The sequence below is a fragment of the Patiria miniata genome, unplaced genomic scaffold (genome assembly GCF_015706575.1).
Source record: "Patiria miniata isolate m_02_andy unplaced genomic scaffold, ASM1570657v1 HiC_scaffold_17, whole genome shotgun sequence".
Lineage (NCBI taxonomy): Eukaryota > Metazoa > Echinodermata > Asteroidea > Valvatida > Asterinidae > Patiria > Patiria miniata.
Window position 1 is genome coordinate 2,099,376 of NW_024037055.1, and position 17,017 is coordinate 2,116,392.

The following is a 17,017-nucleotide window of genomic DNA, read 5'->3' on the forward strand; positions in this document are numbered from 1 at the left end:
GAAAGAGTTAACATGTACATGGTACCTACTTTGATAACATCCAGACGTTCCTTGTTGTTCGACGGTAGTTTCTTACTCAACACAAACGGAGTCTCATAGTCGTCACCCGAGTGTCCGTAGATTTCATACTTTGAAAATGAACAAAAAGAAGGAAAATTCTCTTGTCAGATTAAATTGATACTACACAGGAATGAATATACCAGGCAACTTTGCGATGCAGACAGCAAATATTCGCACTATGAGTTTGCCAAAATTGTTTTCATGACATCAAATTTGCTTGTTTGCATTGGCGTTGGTATGAATTATCATAAATATAAAAGTTCCAGGCCTTTTGGGAAAAGTTTTTAAAGCAGGGCTTTCACCAACTTACGGCAAATTTCTTTTCGTAGCCTTCAAAGGCCTCCATGAGCATGAGGGCGCTTTCCATGACCCTCTCTAGACGTCCGTCGTAACCGTTGAAGCGGTACATACTGCCGCTCACGTCCACGATCAGTCGCAGCCTCTTGGGTTTCAGCTGTGGGCTGCCAAGCTGAATGCAATACAAAATGAGAATTGTTTTGTCAGAGTGTTTCAAAACAGTTTCCTGGGGGAAAAAGCCACACAAGCTGCAAAGGGTCAAATCATTAAACAGAATCTCTTTAATACACCAAAGCTCTGTTATCTAAGAATGACTTCATCCATAGTTTGTGTTAATTAAAGAAAATTATCTTCCATAATCACAGAAACAAAAAAGCCTTCCCCGGTTCAATGTTGTACTATTTTTACCTCTGGGTCTTGTTCCCCGCGTCTCTTGTAGATGGCCCTCTCACCGGTCAAGCCTTCAATCAGTTTGGCCTCGTCAAGGTCCCCGGCTGTTTGATGCTTCATCCACTGGCGTTCTTTACCCTTAGCCTAAAAAAACGACAAAATAAGGAAGTCAACGGAAAATAAAGAGTGAAGTTTGCTCTTAATCATTTTTGATTTTGCATGACTCTGAAACGTCGTCCGACACGACACAGGTGAAACACCCCTACCTGTAAGCTGTCCAGTACAACTCGGAGCGAGGTAACCTGACGCCTGACGCCAGACGAGAAACGCTCGTACATTTCAGCGTCAAATTCAGACATCTGGATCTCCTTGAGTCGGTCTTTGAAAGCTTTCTGGGCCATCTCACGAGCTGCAAGCAGAACCTGAGAACAAAAACAGGCCGACAGACAGAACTCAAAATTTAAGCCAGAAACATTACTTGTCACAAAGCTGCTAAACAGAAATTACTGCTTAGTACATTTACGTGCTAAGAAAAAATTAGCAGAGAATGTACAGGCAATGTACATCACATGACGTTTTGGCCGGTAACCTGCATTTGCTAAGCACTTATTTTCTATGCTAACCAGATTTCCGTACTTAGCAGTCAGCAACAAATACTGCCATTATTGAAGACAATTTAGTGGGAGTAAAATACCCTGCTTAGGGACACAACACAGCGCCTGCAGTTGGATTCGAACCCCTGAGCCTTTGATCACAAGCTACACTGAACCCATTTATACTCCTTAGCAAGGAGAAAAGGGTGGGAGTAAAATACCCTGCTTAAGGACACAACACCGTGCCTGCAGTTGGATTCGAACCCCTAAGCCTTTCATCACAAATTCCTATTTTTATAACAGCTTATTTCACTGAGATCTGTAATAAGCTTACCTCTGGTGGCACCATATCTTTCTGCACCTGTGTGACCTGGGTCACATCATGACCCCCATCCAGCCTATAGGGGCCTCCTGCCCCTCCCATACCAGCTGTGCCGACGCCACCTAAAAAGAGACAACATTTTACAAATCAACCTATTGAAATGAAACTGTTCATTAACCCTTGCCTCGGCAGTTGGAACTAATATACCAAAGAGACTACAGACAGTCAGTATTTTCGACCTCCGTAAAAAGCTGTTAAAAATAAATAGTCTTCCAAGCTTTGATATCGAATGAGAATGAGAATTTGTTTTCTATTATAAAACAAAAATAATTTCCGTTTATTTCCTTACCGCTGCCACCTGCCCATGTGCCTCCGCCAACATGCGGCTGACTGGTGGGGTCAACTTTGCCGTGTTTGGGCGTGATGTTCTGTAAATCTTGGGTTGTCTCCTTCTCTGTCGTAATCTGTGCAAAATAATCGTATTTTCAAATTTTATGATGGAACCTCTTGTTTAACTGATAATTTCCTCATTTACTCGAACAGGATGTTTAATCTGAAGTGTATGGCATAGGTATGAAAATTTATCATTTTAAGTTGTGTTCTTGGGCAAGATGCTTTACTGCAATTGCCTTTCTCTACCGACAAGTATAAGTGGGTACTTGTGAGGGTAAGGACCACAATGAACTGATCTCGAGCTGCTGCAGAAAACTGGTCTCCTGGCCTGATGAACAGGGGTAATAATTATGAAACACTTTGAGATGGCATAAAGCGCTTTAAAAATACCGCATAATATATATCAAGTTACTCCTATTCCTAAGAGTTCAAGGTCACGTACTTGTAGATGCCTATCTTCTCGGCCAATCAGCTTGTACCACTCGTCCAATGACTTGCCCAACTGGTAGGAACCGGTCTCCCACACTCGCACCATGCCGCTGGTGTCCACGGTGACAACATGGCTGCCTCCGCTGGTTGCCATGGCAACCTTCTGGGAGGAGGTGGAGGCCCATGGCATGTAGCCCTGAACCGATAGGCTGGGACTAAAAAAATATTAAAAAAAAACTTCATAACTTCAATTTTCCCTACATTTTGAAATAACCATATACTTTTCAGTATTTTCTAGAATTTGTCTGCCTGTTGCCCTAGCAACTACACTCAAAAGAGATGAAATTGTTGGATTGTACTTACCTCGGGACTGGGATATACTTGACTTTGTGTCGGGCCAGGTCAGCGACTTCGATACATCCAGCAACATTGGGAGGGACTTTACCTGAGGAAAGATATATCAAAAAATACTGAATGAAAACAACCCTAAATTCACAGTTATTATGCGCATCCTGTACCAAGATTTTCCAACACAAAAGTTCATTCATCCCACATTGAAAATCATGCATTCTTGCCTGGCTGTGGCTGGTACCTACAACATGGTGACCGTTTTACATAAATTCAGTGGTTGAACTTCCTGGAACTAGACCAAGATGGCCTCCATGAACCAAACACTAACACACTGGTTAAAACGCATGTTTATCCTGTTATATATTTACCCTTACCATCAGGAAAGACCTCCTCTGGTGCCCTCTGCGATGGCACGATCCTCGCGACTTGGCTGACCTCCGGTAGGAGGCTAGCTGGAGCTTCTGTCTCGACCTTTGACCTACTAATTTTCATCGCGTTTAGGAAGGTGTCGCCTTTATGAGATTCTTCATCAGCTGGTGTTGGGCCTCGAGGTACGGTGTACACATCAATGGTAGACTGTCGATAGAAACGGTACAAACAAATTTCAGTCATATAAAATGTTTGGAGAAGTTTGCAGATACACCCTGAGTTTGCAGATACACTGTGAAAAGTGACGAACACCTAAAGAGAAGTGTGGTTTTGAGAAGAAACAGGGGTTTTCACTGAACTTTTCAGCCGTGACAGTCATTGTCATATTATTATCATAACCTCTTCTCTCTCTCTCTCTCTGTAAAATGCATCCGTTGATTATAAATCAAGAAGACTTACCGTCAGTTCAGGAAAACCGACCGCCACTGCTCCGTAGTTGCTCTTGTCAGCGAGAACTCTGTTTGGTGAGTCTATGGTTTGTCCAACGGCGGCTGAAAGGTCGCTAGAGGTCAAACCCTCGCTGGAAATCACCAATGAGCTGTCATCACTTGTGCCGAAGGAGTCTGAATCAGTTGCTGTAAAGCAGACGTTGAGAAACAACGATTTAAAATTCCAAAACAACATATTTATATTATAAAAATAATATTTTCTGAAAAGTTATACTTATAAAAAGTTTATTTTTAAACAAAAGCTACCTGCGCTTGTCGGTTTGGTTTCAAATATGGAGCTGAGCTGGTTGACAGGGGAATCAGGGCTCAGTCTGCTGAGGAGGAATTTCCTGATCGGCAAAAAAAAAGGAACAAAAAAGATCTTCCAACAAAGCAATCACAACAAGGCAAAACAGAATAAAAAATCATCATCTAAATGTTTACTACAAAGAACTACCAAGCACGAAATGTGAAAGATGTTTTTCAAGATTTTTCTCAGAACTGTGCAAGAGAGAAGTGGTCTAGTATCAAACGTACTTCTGCGTTTTTGCCTCTGTGAGTAGCCAGTTATCGGGTGATGGCATAAACATGGTGTCTAGATGGAACGGCAGCTGCAGACTGTAGGCGTTGCCATTCAGTAGATCCACAACATCTAGACGATCACTGAATTAAAAAAAAAATGCAATGGATAAAAACAGGGTTATTGCAAGTGATGAATTCATCCGTTGTGCATATATCTCATTCTCATAAATACTGGCAATGCGGACGATAGGTTGGGAGTGACCAATGCACATTAAAGTCGCCCAAAAATATTTGAAATAATTTCCAACAAAGCTTGCTGACCCTTCCTCTTGGTAGAACACCACCAGGTGCTTGTCGGCCAGGTCGCCGCACATCCTGTGACCCTTGACCTCGCTGCTGCTGGTCAGGCGACGTCCAATGATATCCTTGGCTGTTTCTAGGGGCGAGGTCAGGTACAGGCGCGAGGTGGCGCCGTTGCTGGTGTTGATCAGGAGGATGTTGTTATTCTGAAAATTGCACCACCAAAAGAAAATTTCAAGAGACTTGGCAACATGAGATAACAGGCATTAAACTATTGGTTAAATGAGCATTGCTTGCGTTATGTGGAGTAATTATATTCATGGTGTGGAATAGTCTTTCAAAATGTGCACATCAGTAGCAAGTGACATAAACTTCGTTACAGCCTGCAGATCGGATAGGTCCTAAAAAAACTCTCAGAAATAAAAATTTTGCAGGTACACTCACAATCTGTTCGTGGAGTAGGACGTGGCCAGCTAGCTGTTCCCCCAGGGCGGCTATGGCTATGGGCTTGGGACCCAGGCCAGGGAAGATGTCGTACAGGTCCAGAAAGCGTATGGTTTTCCCGTGTGGCTTCATTGAGTACAGGCAGATGGGGTTAGAGGTCAGGACATGAATTGGGCCCACAGTTGAGTCTGAAAAAGCAATAATTGTTTGCGTTTAGCAAATTTTGTCAAAGATTGAAAACAGGGACTCATTTTATGGAGCTGATAGGCACAGAAATCTGCTAAGCGCAGAAAGTATCTGCTTTAGTATCTATGAGTTTTCCGACTCACATTTTGAGGCGACCACGTCACACACTCTGGTCGTCTCGCTCAGAGGTATTTGCCAAGATGCGACGAGCTCCGAGAAGCCTAGTGACCTGGCCTCAACCCTCTCCAATGGAAACTCCCTCACACCGAGCTGCACTGGACCCTGAGAACAATAAATTCATCAAAATACATTCATGTAATGCATCTAACCAAATTTTACAAAGTCAAAATCTGACGGAGTGGAGGGAGAGGGGAGGGCCGACTTGGAACAAAGTGCATACGTGTCTTACCTTTACTCTTAGTTTCCTCTCTTCGACTGGACACAGCATCTTGCGATGGCTTGACCCTTGGCTTCCAAAGTGCCACTGACTGGTCAGCTGGGCAGCGGGCAGTGGAAACCTGACCAAAACCAAAATAAAGATGATAACAAAATATTGATAATACAAAAATTGGGTGGAATTCAGTGATTGTGACATCACATTGAACAGTTTGTCAATTTTTTTTTAATATTAATAATGATTAACACAAAATTAAATTGTCTATAGATGTGATTTTTCTGTGCTTTTTAGTGGGCCAAATTCTCCACAACATTCTTGAGCTACTCACTCGGTATCAGAAGTTTACAATTCTACCGTCAGCTTGAAGTAGATAGTAGATTTTAAGTTCCAAGTTGGCAAATTGCCAGTTTAAGCCTTGGTTAAAATCCCTCATTTTTTGTCCCTCTTTTTGTACATGCCTCATGTCTTCCCCCCTAAAAATGAATGCTTGCATCTGTCGTAAATATCAAAAATAATAGCTTAAAATCTTGAACAGTGACACCATTTATGATCACATCACTTTACTCTTGGAAAGGGAAACTCCACACCAATTTTATGTTTAATTTCATTTCCAAAAACTGACATTTTATCACACAAAGTACAGAAGAATTGACAAGCGACAAATATTGCGTTGTTCTCTTCGTGACTTGTTTATTTCATGACCCTTTCCAAAAGCAAAGTGGTTTCTTGCATTATATTCACAATGTTATTTCCACACATTCTAATAGTTGCATTGCCAAAAAAAATTTGGACTTAAAAATACAGTATTAATCTATAGAAACAATACAATTGCGTTTAAATACAGTATCTAAATAGTTGTAAATCCCCGAAAATACATGAGACATATCCTTAAACTCCTTACACATTATCCTTCAACTACTAAGTTTATTACATAATAGCCCTAAAACTTAAATTTATGGCTGAAAATTTCCTGAGGGAAACTGGTGTACGTTGTAAACAGAATTACAAATATTGTCTTCGATCACGATTGAATTGTTATTTAAATATGTTGTACAGTCACATTTTATATTATGGAAGAAAACATAAATGACTGATTTTTAAAGAGGGTTCTAGGTTGAAATGGCAACGTGAATTTAAAGCTAGAAAATAAGACACAAGCAAATGTAATGTGTAGAAAAATATCTGGTGTCTGAAGAAAATAGAAACAGAGCCCCACTGATAAACTTTGTTTCAAAACAGGATTTCTGCAAAGGTTTTGCTTGCAGTCTGTGTTCAAGGTTGGAGCATAATCAATCTCACTTTCGAGGGGGAGTTGTGGCCTAGTGGTTGGGGTTTGCGACTCACAATCAGAGGGTCAGGGGTTTGAATCCAGCTGCTGGTCATATGTTGTGTCCATGAGCAAGCCACTTCACCCCACTTGCCTCTCTCCACCCAGGAGTATAAATGGGTACCGACATTAGCTAGGGAGTAACTTTGATGGACTAGCATCTCATTCAGGGGGAGTAGAAATACTCTCAATTGTTTCATGACACTGGAACTGAGTACAATCAATATCAAAGGCCCGTTTAAGCGCTCTTAAGACCAACCCCTTCTAAGCCTTACTCTTTAGCCAGCTGTACGTTGCCTGGGTCGGCGCCCACTGGTATCCCGTGCTTGTGCAGTGCCTGGATGACCTGCTCCCGCATCTCCTTGTTGTAAACATCAAAGTCAAAGACGTTGTTGACCACACTGGCCAGGCCTTCCTGCGGAAATTTCTACGGAAAAAAAAATGATAAGATAAAGAAACTTAGAATATATATCTAGCTTATACTCGGCTGTGATTGGTCGAAAGTTTAAGGGGAGGGGCTTAAAGAGACACCAACCTGCAGGTGTTTGACCATGTTGACGACCTCCCTGGTGGAGTAGGGATACGTGATCAGACCCTGGTCGGCCATTTCGCGCAGCTCGCTGAACGCTGACACCAGCTTGCGCAGCGTAGTCTCGGGAACGTCCGGGCCGTAGCGTCGAAGCATGGTCATCTCTGATTCCATACTGGGGTTGTCCACGGCATGACAGCTGAATATATCACCTGTGTGCATTGATATGCAAATCAAGATTTCATAACATTTAAAGTCACTCTCCCAAAGTTATTTTTCGAGTTTCACCACAAAAAAATCCTAGCACTAGAAAAGTTAATCTCTTTTGAATGCGACATCACATGACAAAAAAAAACTGCGCAAATTTAGTTCTGCAGTAACTACTTAGTCATATATTTCACGAATTAGTAAGCCTTCTTTAATTGACTAACCAAAAAAATTTGGTTGAGCACCGGAATAGAAATCAGGTGGTCGCAGGTTCCAGCCCTACTTCAGTCAATTTCTTTGTTCAACTTTAAAATAAATAAACAATTAAAAATGGAACACTTTCATGCAGGCATCCCAAATGAAAATCCTGAAAGAATAAAATTGTTGGCAAGTCCTGACACCCAAACAAATTAAATAAATAAATAAATACAATAATTAAATACAAAAAATAACTCACCTAGAGCTCCGAAGAAATCGTTTCCAAGGAAGGGAAACCCGGGTCTGTTGGCTAGAACAATCATCCTGAAGTCTGGATGGGTGAAAATGGTGTTCTCTGTGGACGATGCTAGGGCTCCCTCTGTTGACAAGCAAATGAAAAAAATATACATTGGTGAATTCTGGCTATTTCCTGATAAGGTTTTAATACTCCACTTACATTCGGTATACTGACTGAAATGTTCAAATGGTTTCAGGGCGATTAAAAACTCCCAAAAGTATAAATCACTCGTAAAACACAATAAATATTACAGTATCTTAACAACCCCTTAATACCAACATATTTTGTGCTGCGTGTATTTCACCAAAGGAAACCACAGAAAAGGAGTAACACCCGCTTTAGAAATCAGATCTGAACCATATTGGTCTCAATATTTGAAAAAAGGATTTTGAAACTTCAATGGTTGTAACAGAGTTTTGAGCTGATTGTAGGACCTACCGGCAACAATCTTCCTTCCGTCAGCTAGCACCATCTCTCCACTCTCTACCAGCGACTTCAAGATGCAGGTCACGTTAGTAGGAGCCTTATCGGCCTCATCGATGATCAAAACCTGGCCTTGCTTCACTGCTCGAACCTTCAACATCAGAGGAAAAACACCAATCAATATACAGCACTTGTAACAAATCCACCTAGTAATTTCCAGCAACAGATGTTGACCAAACATACATTTAATGAAATGTCTAGGTTGATTCCTCTTACCAAAGGTGAATCTTCGTATATGATGATTCCGTCTTGAACATTTGGCTGCAGGGTTAAGGACTGTACTGTTGTATCTCTGAGAGAAAAAAAAAAATCGAAAATATTTCAAGTTCATTTTTGTTTTTGTAATTCAAGCATAACAGATCACGTGGTCAAGCTATATCACGTAGTACCAGTAATGCAAAGGGATTTTTTTTTTATCATTACAATGTATATGAATGAGCAGTGGGCACAGAAATCTGCTAAGCACTGAAAATATCTGCTTAGCAAAAACAGGTTACCGGCCAAAATGTAATGCAATGTTTATTATAAGCTTGTGACTGGTTCTCCGCTGATTGTTGCTTAGTGCATAAATCTACTTAGCAATTTTTTCCGGCTTAGTAGCTCAGCCATAATTGGTTACGCTGTTCACCTGTGAAGCTGGATGTACTGCCGTGGCTTGTTGAGCAGATGCAGGAAACGATCCACAATCTTGTTCTTGCCGACGCCTTGGTTACCGACTAGCAACAGATGCTCCCCGAGGATGAAATCTTTCAACATGGCCGCCATGATGTTCAGATGCTGTGGCATGAAAATATGGTTTCAACAATTTAACCTAAACATTTTTTCAAATTTGCAACTTGCGAGGTTTAAAATAACGCAAACAGGAAAGAAGAGTGAATGATGGGAATTTTTTTCACTGGTTACCGCACATACCTGTACATTGTCATAGAACAGGGTGTCAGGTACCATCATCATGTTGTCTGGGTTAAAGACTGCCATCTCCGTGTCGCCGATGCGCAGCTTGCCATTCTTGACCTCACCTGCAGGTGTCAAAGGTCAAGGTTGAGTTACCATACAAGAAATTCTTCAGCCCTTCCTTTTATTTATCATAATATATTATACGTAAACAATTGCAACTCATACAAGGATCAAAGAATTCTTCAATAAAATAATATCTTTAAAAAATTCAAAAGTTTGATTTGAAAGTAGAGTTAGTCTGTAGTTTCTTACAAGAAAGAGCTCGTTCAATGTCGACATCCTCCGCTGCTAGTTGGGGCTCTATTCCATTATCCTTCAGCGCCTTGTCTAAAGCTTGACGAGCAAGTGCCGGCAAGAATCTAGGAAAAACAGGAAAAAGTTTTATTGTAAACAAATATTCTATGTCAGAAGAAAATTGCTGAAAGTGAAGGAAGGCACAATTCAGTTTCTGTATCTGGGTTTCAAAAGTGGGAGGGGGGGGGGGCAACAGACATAACTTGTGTTTCTGTAATCCTCACCTAGACAAGCAGGCCTTGTTGATAGCCTCATGAAGGCCTTCCTCAGGATAGCTGGACAACCGTCGTGCAATCCGAAGCAGGTTACGAGTCGAAAGTGATGAGGATAATGACTGGAGCTACAAGGACAAAAACAATTCAAAATCATGACTTTTGGCAATGAATCTTCCGAGATACTTCCAGAAGCTACCTGGCGATTTGGGAGGATTTTGTAGATGACTGTAAAGGATTATCCACCATTACTTTACATGATTTTGGTGCCTCTTTTAAAAAATATTTTGCAAAGTTAAGGATGCTGGAAGATTAGGAAGGGCCCCTAGTCATAATATCTGCAAAGTATGGGTTGAAATAACAGTGGTTATTATGACTTAGACAAATCTACATGGACATTTTTTTTGATAAGTGCAAAATCTACACAAACAGATGACAACGGAATTGAATGACAGAACACCAACTTACTGTCGTGTCGCCAGAATTTCTCAGCAAGTGTGTCAGCTTGAGAAGGGACTCAAGAGTGGCCAGGTTAGTGTTAGGTACCTGAGGAAAACAAGAAAAACATGAACTAAAATACAAATATCAGAAGTACCTTTCCAAAAATGTCAATACGAATAATTCCAGGCTTTGCATGGAGGAGAACTTGTATCATCACTTAGCAGTTTGAGACAGGCCTAGGAATTTTATATAGGCGTGATGAGCAGGGGTAATACTGATTTATCACATCCAGACCAAATCCTTGTGGATTATGCATCAATCCAGAGGTGTAGGTTCAATCAAAAGAACAGCCATGCGTAACTCACCATGCCCTGTATGACATCCATCTCCTCAGCCATGGACAGAGGGCGTAAGTGATGATACAGGAACAGCGTCAGGAGCTCAGGGTTGAGCCATTGCTGGGTGCTGCTGCCGATGACCGGGGGCTCAGCGAGGGCGACGATGCGGAAGGAAGGATGGATCGGGAAGATGAACCTAGGATACAGAGATAATATAACGTTAGTCCAAACACTGCTTCAGTATCGGTTGCTAATCAAGAACTCTTCTATCCTGGGGTCTATTGTTTGCAAGTATTGACACACATAATATATCCCTGAAGAAACCTGCTTGTGGTTTTCATCCTTCAGCGCGAAACAGTAGAACACTTTCGTCGGCACAGATCAAAACTACTGCCTTGCGGTTTCGCGCACAATGGGTCCGTAAATTACCAAAGAGTTTGGAAGGATTTTATTCTTAATCCGGTAAGTCCGCTATTGTTCTGCTCTGGATGTTCTCTGAAGGGCAATAAATTGATCGCCTGACTGACTTCAAAACTTCTGGTCAGACAGGACCATGTACCGGACGAGACTGGGCTGAAGACCGGACTGGCTCTGGACCGGATGAGGTACCGGGGGGCCCTTTTCATACCAGGGCTGAATGGTCACGGTCCCTTAGCAAACATATTAGGAGCAACTCATGTCTACCCAACTATATTTTGGTTTCAGACAGGCGAACCTTTGTATTAATTCTTCCATTTTTCAAATTTCTTAGGGGTTATTTTGAAAAAGTATTATTGTCCTCTTTGTTCCAGAATGCCACTGACCTTTCTTGCATTTGTTCATCAGTCAGTCCCGACTGTTCTTTGAGTGCCTGGTAACGATCATTCCTCAGCAGTCTGGTGCCGTCAAACAAGCTGATCTCACGGTCATGAACCAACCTATAGGAAACACAGAGATGAGGTGAGTCCGTCATCAGACAAAAATGCTCAAAAATTACAAATATTCCGATACAGATTTGGATTTGCAATAACCGTCATTCGGCCGTACCTGTGTAACACGGCCAGTGTGCTGGGATTAACCCTGTGTAGACCGTCCAGCAGAGCAATACTGCCCTCTAGTGCCGCAGTAATGAGAGGCGCCAGGCGCCACGTGGTGTCACCGTTAGGCAGCGTCCCTCGCTGCTGTAAAAGGTCACGGGAGGTCATGTCCTGAAGGAACAACATGAAAACGGAAAAATGTTCACGAGAAGTGTAACAGAAGGTAAAATGGGGGAAAAATATAGTTGTATGATATGGCTCAATTATTTCATGTGCAATGACAGAATTCATAATATCTAAGTTAAGACGGAAACAAATCACTAGTGTAAATAATCTTATCTACAATAATAGTTATAATTTGAGTAATTTTAATAACAATAATTTTTATAAGAATATTTGTTTGTATTACCTGATAAAGCATGACTGGTTCCATCTTGTATCCCATAATGTCAGCAAACTTCCTGGTCAGAACGCTTTTTCCACATCCCTGAGAAAAAAAACCAAAACAAAACCTAATTCAGGGAAGTTTGTATAAATTGTTTAAAACCTGACTGATAATCTGAGCTTTACATCCCATAGTGCAACCTCTACATGTGCAACTTTACAACCCTTTGGACAGACAAATTTCTTCATCTTCTCCCCATATATTTCTGCATCGTTCCAAATTGTGATTCACCTTGGGGCCAATAATACAGAAGTCTTGGACCGAGTGCGAGAGCAGCAAATCAGCAAGGACGCCCTCGTGTGACGGTGTGGTGATAAATCGTTGATGCTCGTGGTGGGGTCTCGGTTCCGTTGTACCAGCGGGAACCTGTAAATAAAAATTATCAAATTTTAAATATTTCCTAAATAGTCGACAGGCCTGGTATGCCAGTATTCGTATGTGCAATGCAATGTCTATCGGAACATGTATACATTTTGACAAACATGTCAAAGGGTCATTAAGACTACTACATGCTGCTCCATTTCTGACTCTATATCTCTGTAAACTATTAAAACAACGTTAGACAACTCCAGAACTGAACTATGTAATAAAACAACTTCGCAAATATCCCACCACAATTCTCAATTTTGGTTTCTCTAAAAAAACAAAAAAAACGTAAAAAACAAACTTTTTAAAAAGTAATGACATCGTTTCTTCAATCTCAACCTTACCTGAACTTGGAAGCTTTCACCCTTGCTTCCGACGGTAACCGTTGCCATGGGTGCATCGTTGTGATTGGTTGGTTGGACTGAGACTGCCCTCTGATTGGGCAGATTCCCGTCCTTGGCTTCCAGCAATTCAAATCTCTGTCGACAAAAAGAAAAGAAAATAGACATGGAACATTTCAAGTTATAAAAGTTCTATTAATTTAAGGTCTGGCTTATTCAATTTATAAATCTAGGCTTGTCTTTTATTGTGGTCAAAAGCCCGAGTGCAGGACATGATTTATTACTCTCTCAGTCAGTCATTTGGTCAGTCAGTCGGGGAATCGGGGAGTCGGGGGAGTCAGTCGGGGAGTAAGTTAGCCAGTCAGTCAAAGGACAGAAGGCAGGCCCTTCGATGAAAAAAAAACACCAAAAACAAAAATTGCAAATTCAAAGTACTTTTGGATTTACCCTTAAAGCATCGAGGACCACGCTTCGTGCCTCCTTCGGTAGAAAGACCGAATAAGGATACAGGTGATAGAGCAGTTTCTGAGCTGACATGTTGGGAACTGAATCCTAGGAGTTAAAAAAAGATAACATTAATTTAGAAACCAAATCACTTATTTACAATCAGGATCAAATTTCATAAAGGTGCTTCATTACGGAATCTTTCTAAGCACAGAATATAATGTGCTTAGCAAAAATGGGTTACCAGCCAAAAGGTCATGCAATGTATATTGCTCGTGACTGGTCCCCAGCTGATTTCTGCTAAGCATAAAAAAATTAGTAAGCAGTTATTTTCTGTTAACAGGCTACATGAAGGCTCCGGTGCAAATTGAACCTTAATCTTTACACCACACAATTTTTGATGGGAAAAACCATACTTGCTTACCATGATTTTGACGATGCTGGCCAGGTTATCAATGGGGAAGTCCGGCAGACTGAGGGTGGCTAGTTCCTGGCTCCGGAGCGCCGTGGCAAAGGATAACATCTGGGGCACTCTGCGAGCAGCGAGGCGTACAAACAAGAAAAGAGTTATTAACCTAAATCATTTCACAGAAGTTTTTAGTTCAGGCATGCAGAAGCAATGAATGATTCACTGTGTGAACAGCTTGACTGGTACGGAACTGCAAAATGTAAAATCCTTTTCAACTCAAACTCATTAAAGTCTTCAAAGAAGGAGTAATAACAGTCTTAAGAGTAGGATATCTATATATATATATATATAACTGGAATATTCACCATAACCTAAAATTAGAAACAAAAACAACAACTGACTCACTTATCAGAGGCGAGGCTGGATCCAAGAGCATTTAAGAGTTCCAAATGATCCTGAAAATCGAGGGGAAAAAAGAAAAAAAAGGTCAAAATTTGTCTCCCAAAATACTCATGATTAGCATAATTGTGGTAAAAAGCCATATGTGTGTACATGGCTGTATTGAACATTTACCTAGTTATTGGTCCTGTCAATAGAGGGCGGTATACAAGTTTACTGGTGTTACACAATGTTCACTGATTGCGCCGTTCAGTGATTCATTACATGAATAGCTTTTGCCTGTACCTTGAACGGTAAAGGGTTAATATCCCGGGCCTGGAAACGGGAGCGTAAGGGAGGATCTAAGGGGTTGCCACGGTAACGAGGGACGGGCAGGCCCAGAGCGATGACCCGGAAATCTTCGCTGACACGGACCAGCTTCCATGCATCTAGCTCCTCCTGTGAATGGTCCTTCAGAAGGAAAAAAATAAACAGGAAAGATTGCAAATTAGAGCAAATTAGACCAAAGTGTCCTGCGTGTTACTCCCTGTACCATCCCAACACTTGTATAATCTCATAGATTCATCAGTCCATAAATACAATTAAATCAAGGTGAATTATTGAGCTGACTAACAAATCTTTTTTACTTTGAGTAGTTTGTCGTATCTATCAGCAGCCACCAGGAAGCGTCCGTCCTCCAGCTGCATCTCTCTGTTCTCCAGGAGGTTGTTGAGCACCGGCAGGACGTTCCTCTCGGCTTTCTCGACACCCTCAATGACCAGGATGCGACCCTGGGTTGCCGCTCGGACTGCGCACTGATTTCACAATCACAGAGAAAAAAGAGTAGATAAAATGTTAGTAGTTATTTGATTATAACAACTGGCAAAATGCCCGGAGACTTGAGTTAAAGTTATGTTTCAGCACATCGCACAATGCTCTGGCTTTATACACACCTGATCGATATAAAAGGCCGTTCCATCCTTGATTTCTCGCCGCTGTTTCAGATCCGACTCGGTCGTGTCCCTCGTCAGGGCCAGGTATTCCACTTCCCGCTTTGTCAGTTCCTAGATTAGAAAGTTTTCAATCAAACCATAGAAAATGGATTTTCTGCTGAAAAAAAATTATGCCCATTTGAAGAATGTGATGTCACAAAGACAAAAATATAACCTGCCGAAACTTGCACGTAAGACGTAACCAGCCGAATTGATCTGTCTAGACAATTTTGAGTCGTTCATGCAACTTACCAAGTACTGCATAGCAATGGCTCTACGCAGGGGGCCCGGCGGTCCAATCAAAAACACGTCTTGGCCAAGTGCATCCTGGGAAGAGATATTATCCATGACATTCACGTCAATTAAATAAAAAAGACTTTTGGGAGAAGTACTCAAAATATTTGAACATTAAAAGTTATCACTTTAAGGAATACCATTTTGCAGATTAAAAAACATGGACAGTAGACAAAAGAGAGAACGTCATGTATTTCAAGTAATTTGCCTCCCCCTCCCTGCTGGCTTTCCCCGCCCACTTTGTCTTGCCTCACCTTTTGCATGATCCATCGTAGGTGTCGCATCACTGACTGGGGTAGACCATCAGACACTGCAAATGCAAAATGATCACGCATTGATTGTTTGATCAAATGTACAACACAAAATAAGCTCCATACATGCCATATCAAGAAATACTGCAAAGTAATTGACAAACTCAGCATAAGCACAGTTAACCCAATTAAATTGGGACTGAACATCTTAATTATTATTTCTGAGGTTTTTTAAAGATTTTTTAAAAACATTATTACTGATTATGGGCCTTTGTACACACAATTAACATTATTAACTATGGATTGTGAAACCTAAAAGTTAATTGTAATATTCCACTCTTCATGCTCTTGTAACTCACAATGCTTGATGGGGACCAGTTCAGGATTAGCTGGTGCCTTCAGGGTCCGACTCACATCACCAATGGAAACTTTTCCATCTACAATTACCAAGGAAACATAATTATTATTCGTGTTTCGTAAAAAAAAAAATAAAAAAAAAATAAAAAACGAAATTAAAAAAAAAAAGTTGCAGACATTATTTGTCATGTTTGTAAATTCATTTACAAAAGGAAGTTTGGAAGATGATTTGTGTACTAGAAAGTCTGAAAATATTTCTCAGTTATAGTCATTCAAGAAGTTTTTATTGGGGGGGGGGGGAGCGGGGAGAGGGAGGGGGACGGGGCGGGGCTGTTATGAAAAAAAGTGTCGTCAGATGGCTTAATTAATAATATGTCTACAATTAACATCATTTTGACTAAAGTTTATATTTCTAACCGGAATGGTCAAATGGGTCTACTTAGTAACTTACCCGACGAGTAACAAGCGCGGAGCACGGGAGAGATTCTCCCACCGGACAGCGACGATCCACCGGCCAACACGCCGCGAAGATGCCGCAAGCGACGGAGCGATTTCTCCGCGCTCATGCTGGCGATTCTCAAGCCCAGCATGAATCCTCAAGTCTTCCCGGTGTCACCTATGACACACTTTTATCATATCTGTGCCTCTATGTTTGCATTGAAAAGTGCATTATCACGAAAAATACAGTTTATAACCGCATTCAACTTGGTGCGTGGAACCATCAGTTTCTGCACCGTGCTGATAAATGTATGAAACCCTGTAGCTGTCTTGGTATACCACGTAGAGACCATGTACATTTCTATTCAACATGAGATTGGCACCCGTCTCAGTTGCGTCCTCCATTAAACTTACATACTGCCCTCTTTTGACTAAAAAATCGTAATAATAAATCGATTGGA

At 41.2% G+C, this 17,017-nt stretch overlaps 1 protein-coding gene across 1 annotated transcript in view; it reads right to left on the reverse strand.

Annotated features, from left to right (window-relative positions):
- The window catches only part of LOC119723386 (von Willebrand factor A domain-containing protein 8-like), a 19,257-nt gene extending 2,324 nt beyond the window's left edge, over positions 1-16,933 (reverse strand). The window contains exons 1-42 of the mRNA XM_038193999.1: positions 16,570-16,933; positions 16,121-16,198; positions 15,765-15,820; positions 15,469-15,543; positions 15,178-15,288; positions 14,872-15,039; positions 14,531-14,695; positions 14,252-14,301; positions 13,862-13,970; positions 13,441-13,545; positions 12,997-13,131; positions 12,518-12,652; positions 12,251-12,328; positions 11,852-12,012; positions 11,629-11,742; positions 10,853-11,021; positions 10,515-10,592; positions 10,059-10,174; positions 9,793-9,899; positions 9,496-9,602; positions 9,212-9,360; positions 8,800-8,875; positions 8,539-8,674; positions 8,062-8,181; positions 7,404-7,609; positions 7,144-7,295; positions 5,554-5,662; positions 5,288-5,426; positions 4,959-5,146; positions 4,536-4,720; positions 4,230-4,355; positions 3,960-4,042; positions 3,664-3,839; positions 3,210-3,411; positions 2,848-2,929; positions 2,498-2,699; positions 2,012-2,126; positions 1,675-1,784; positions 1,014-1,169; positions 766-891; positions 371-529; positions 30-128 (exon numbers count right to left, since the gene is read on the reverse strand). Coding sequence (XP_038049927.1) covers positions 30-128; positions 371-529; positions 766-891; positions 1,014-1,169; positions 1,675-1,784; positions 2,012-2,126; positions 2,498-2,699; positions 2,848-2,929; positions 3,210-3,411; positions 3,664-3,839; positions 3,960-4,042; positions 4,230-4,355; positions 4,536-4,720; positions 4,959-5,146; positions 5,288-5,426; positions 5,554-5,662; positions 7,144-7,295; positions 7,404-7,609; positions 8,062-8,181; positions 8,539-8,674; positions 8,800-8,875; positions 9,212-9,360; positions 9,496-9,602; positions 9,793-9,899; positions 10,059-10,174; positions 10,515-10,592; positions 10,853-11,021; positions 11,629-11,742; positions 11,852-12,012; positions 12,251-12,328; positions 12,518-12,652; positions 12,997-13,131; positions 13,441-13,545; positions 13,862-13,970; positions 14,252-14,301; positions 14,531-14,695; positions 14,872-15,039; positions 15,178-15,288; positions 15,469-15,543; positions 15,765-15,820; positions 16,121-16,198; positions 16,570-16,708 — 5,352 coding nt within the window. The 5' untranslated portion in view covers positions 16,709-16,933. The remainder of the gene's footprint in view (positions 1-29; positions 129-370; positions 530-765; positions 892-1,013; positions 1,170-1,674; positions 1,785-2,011; positions 2,127-2,497; positions 2,700-2,847; positions 2,930-3,209; positions 3,412-3,663; positions 3,840-3,959; positions 4,043-4,229; positions 4,356-4,535; positions 4,721-4,958; positions 5,147-5,287; positions 5,427-5,553; positions 5,663-7,143; positions 7,296-7,403; positions 7,610-8,061; positions 8,182-8,538; positions 8,675-8,799; positions 8,876-9,211; positions 9,361-9,495; positions 9,603-9,792; positions 9,900-10,058; positions 10,175-10,514; positions 10,593-10,852; positions 11,022-11,628; positions 11,743-11,851; positions 12,013-12,250; positions 12,329-12,517; positions 12,653-12,996; positions 13,132-13,440; positions 13,546-13,861; positions 13,971-14,251; positions 14,302-14,530; positions 14,696-14,871; positions 15,040-15,177; positions 15,289-15,468; positions 15,544-15,764; positions 15,821-16,120; positions 16,199-16,569) is intronic.
- Between the last annotated feature and the right edge of the window lie 84 nt (positions 16,934-17,017).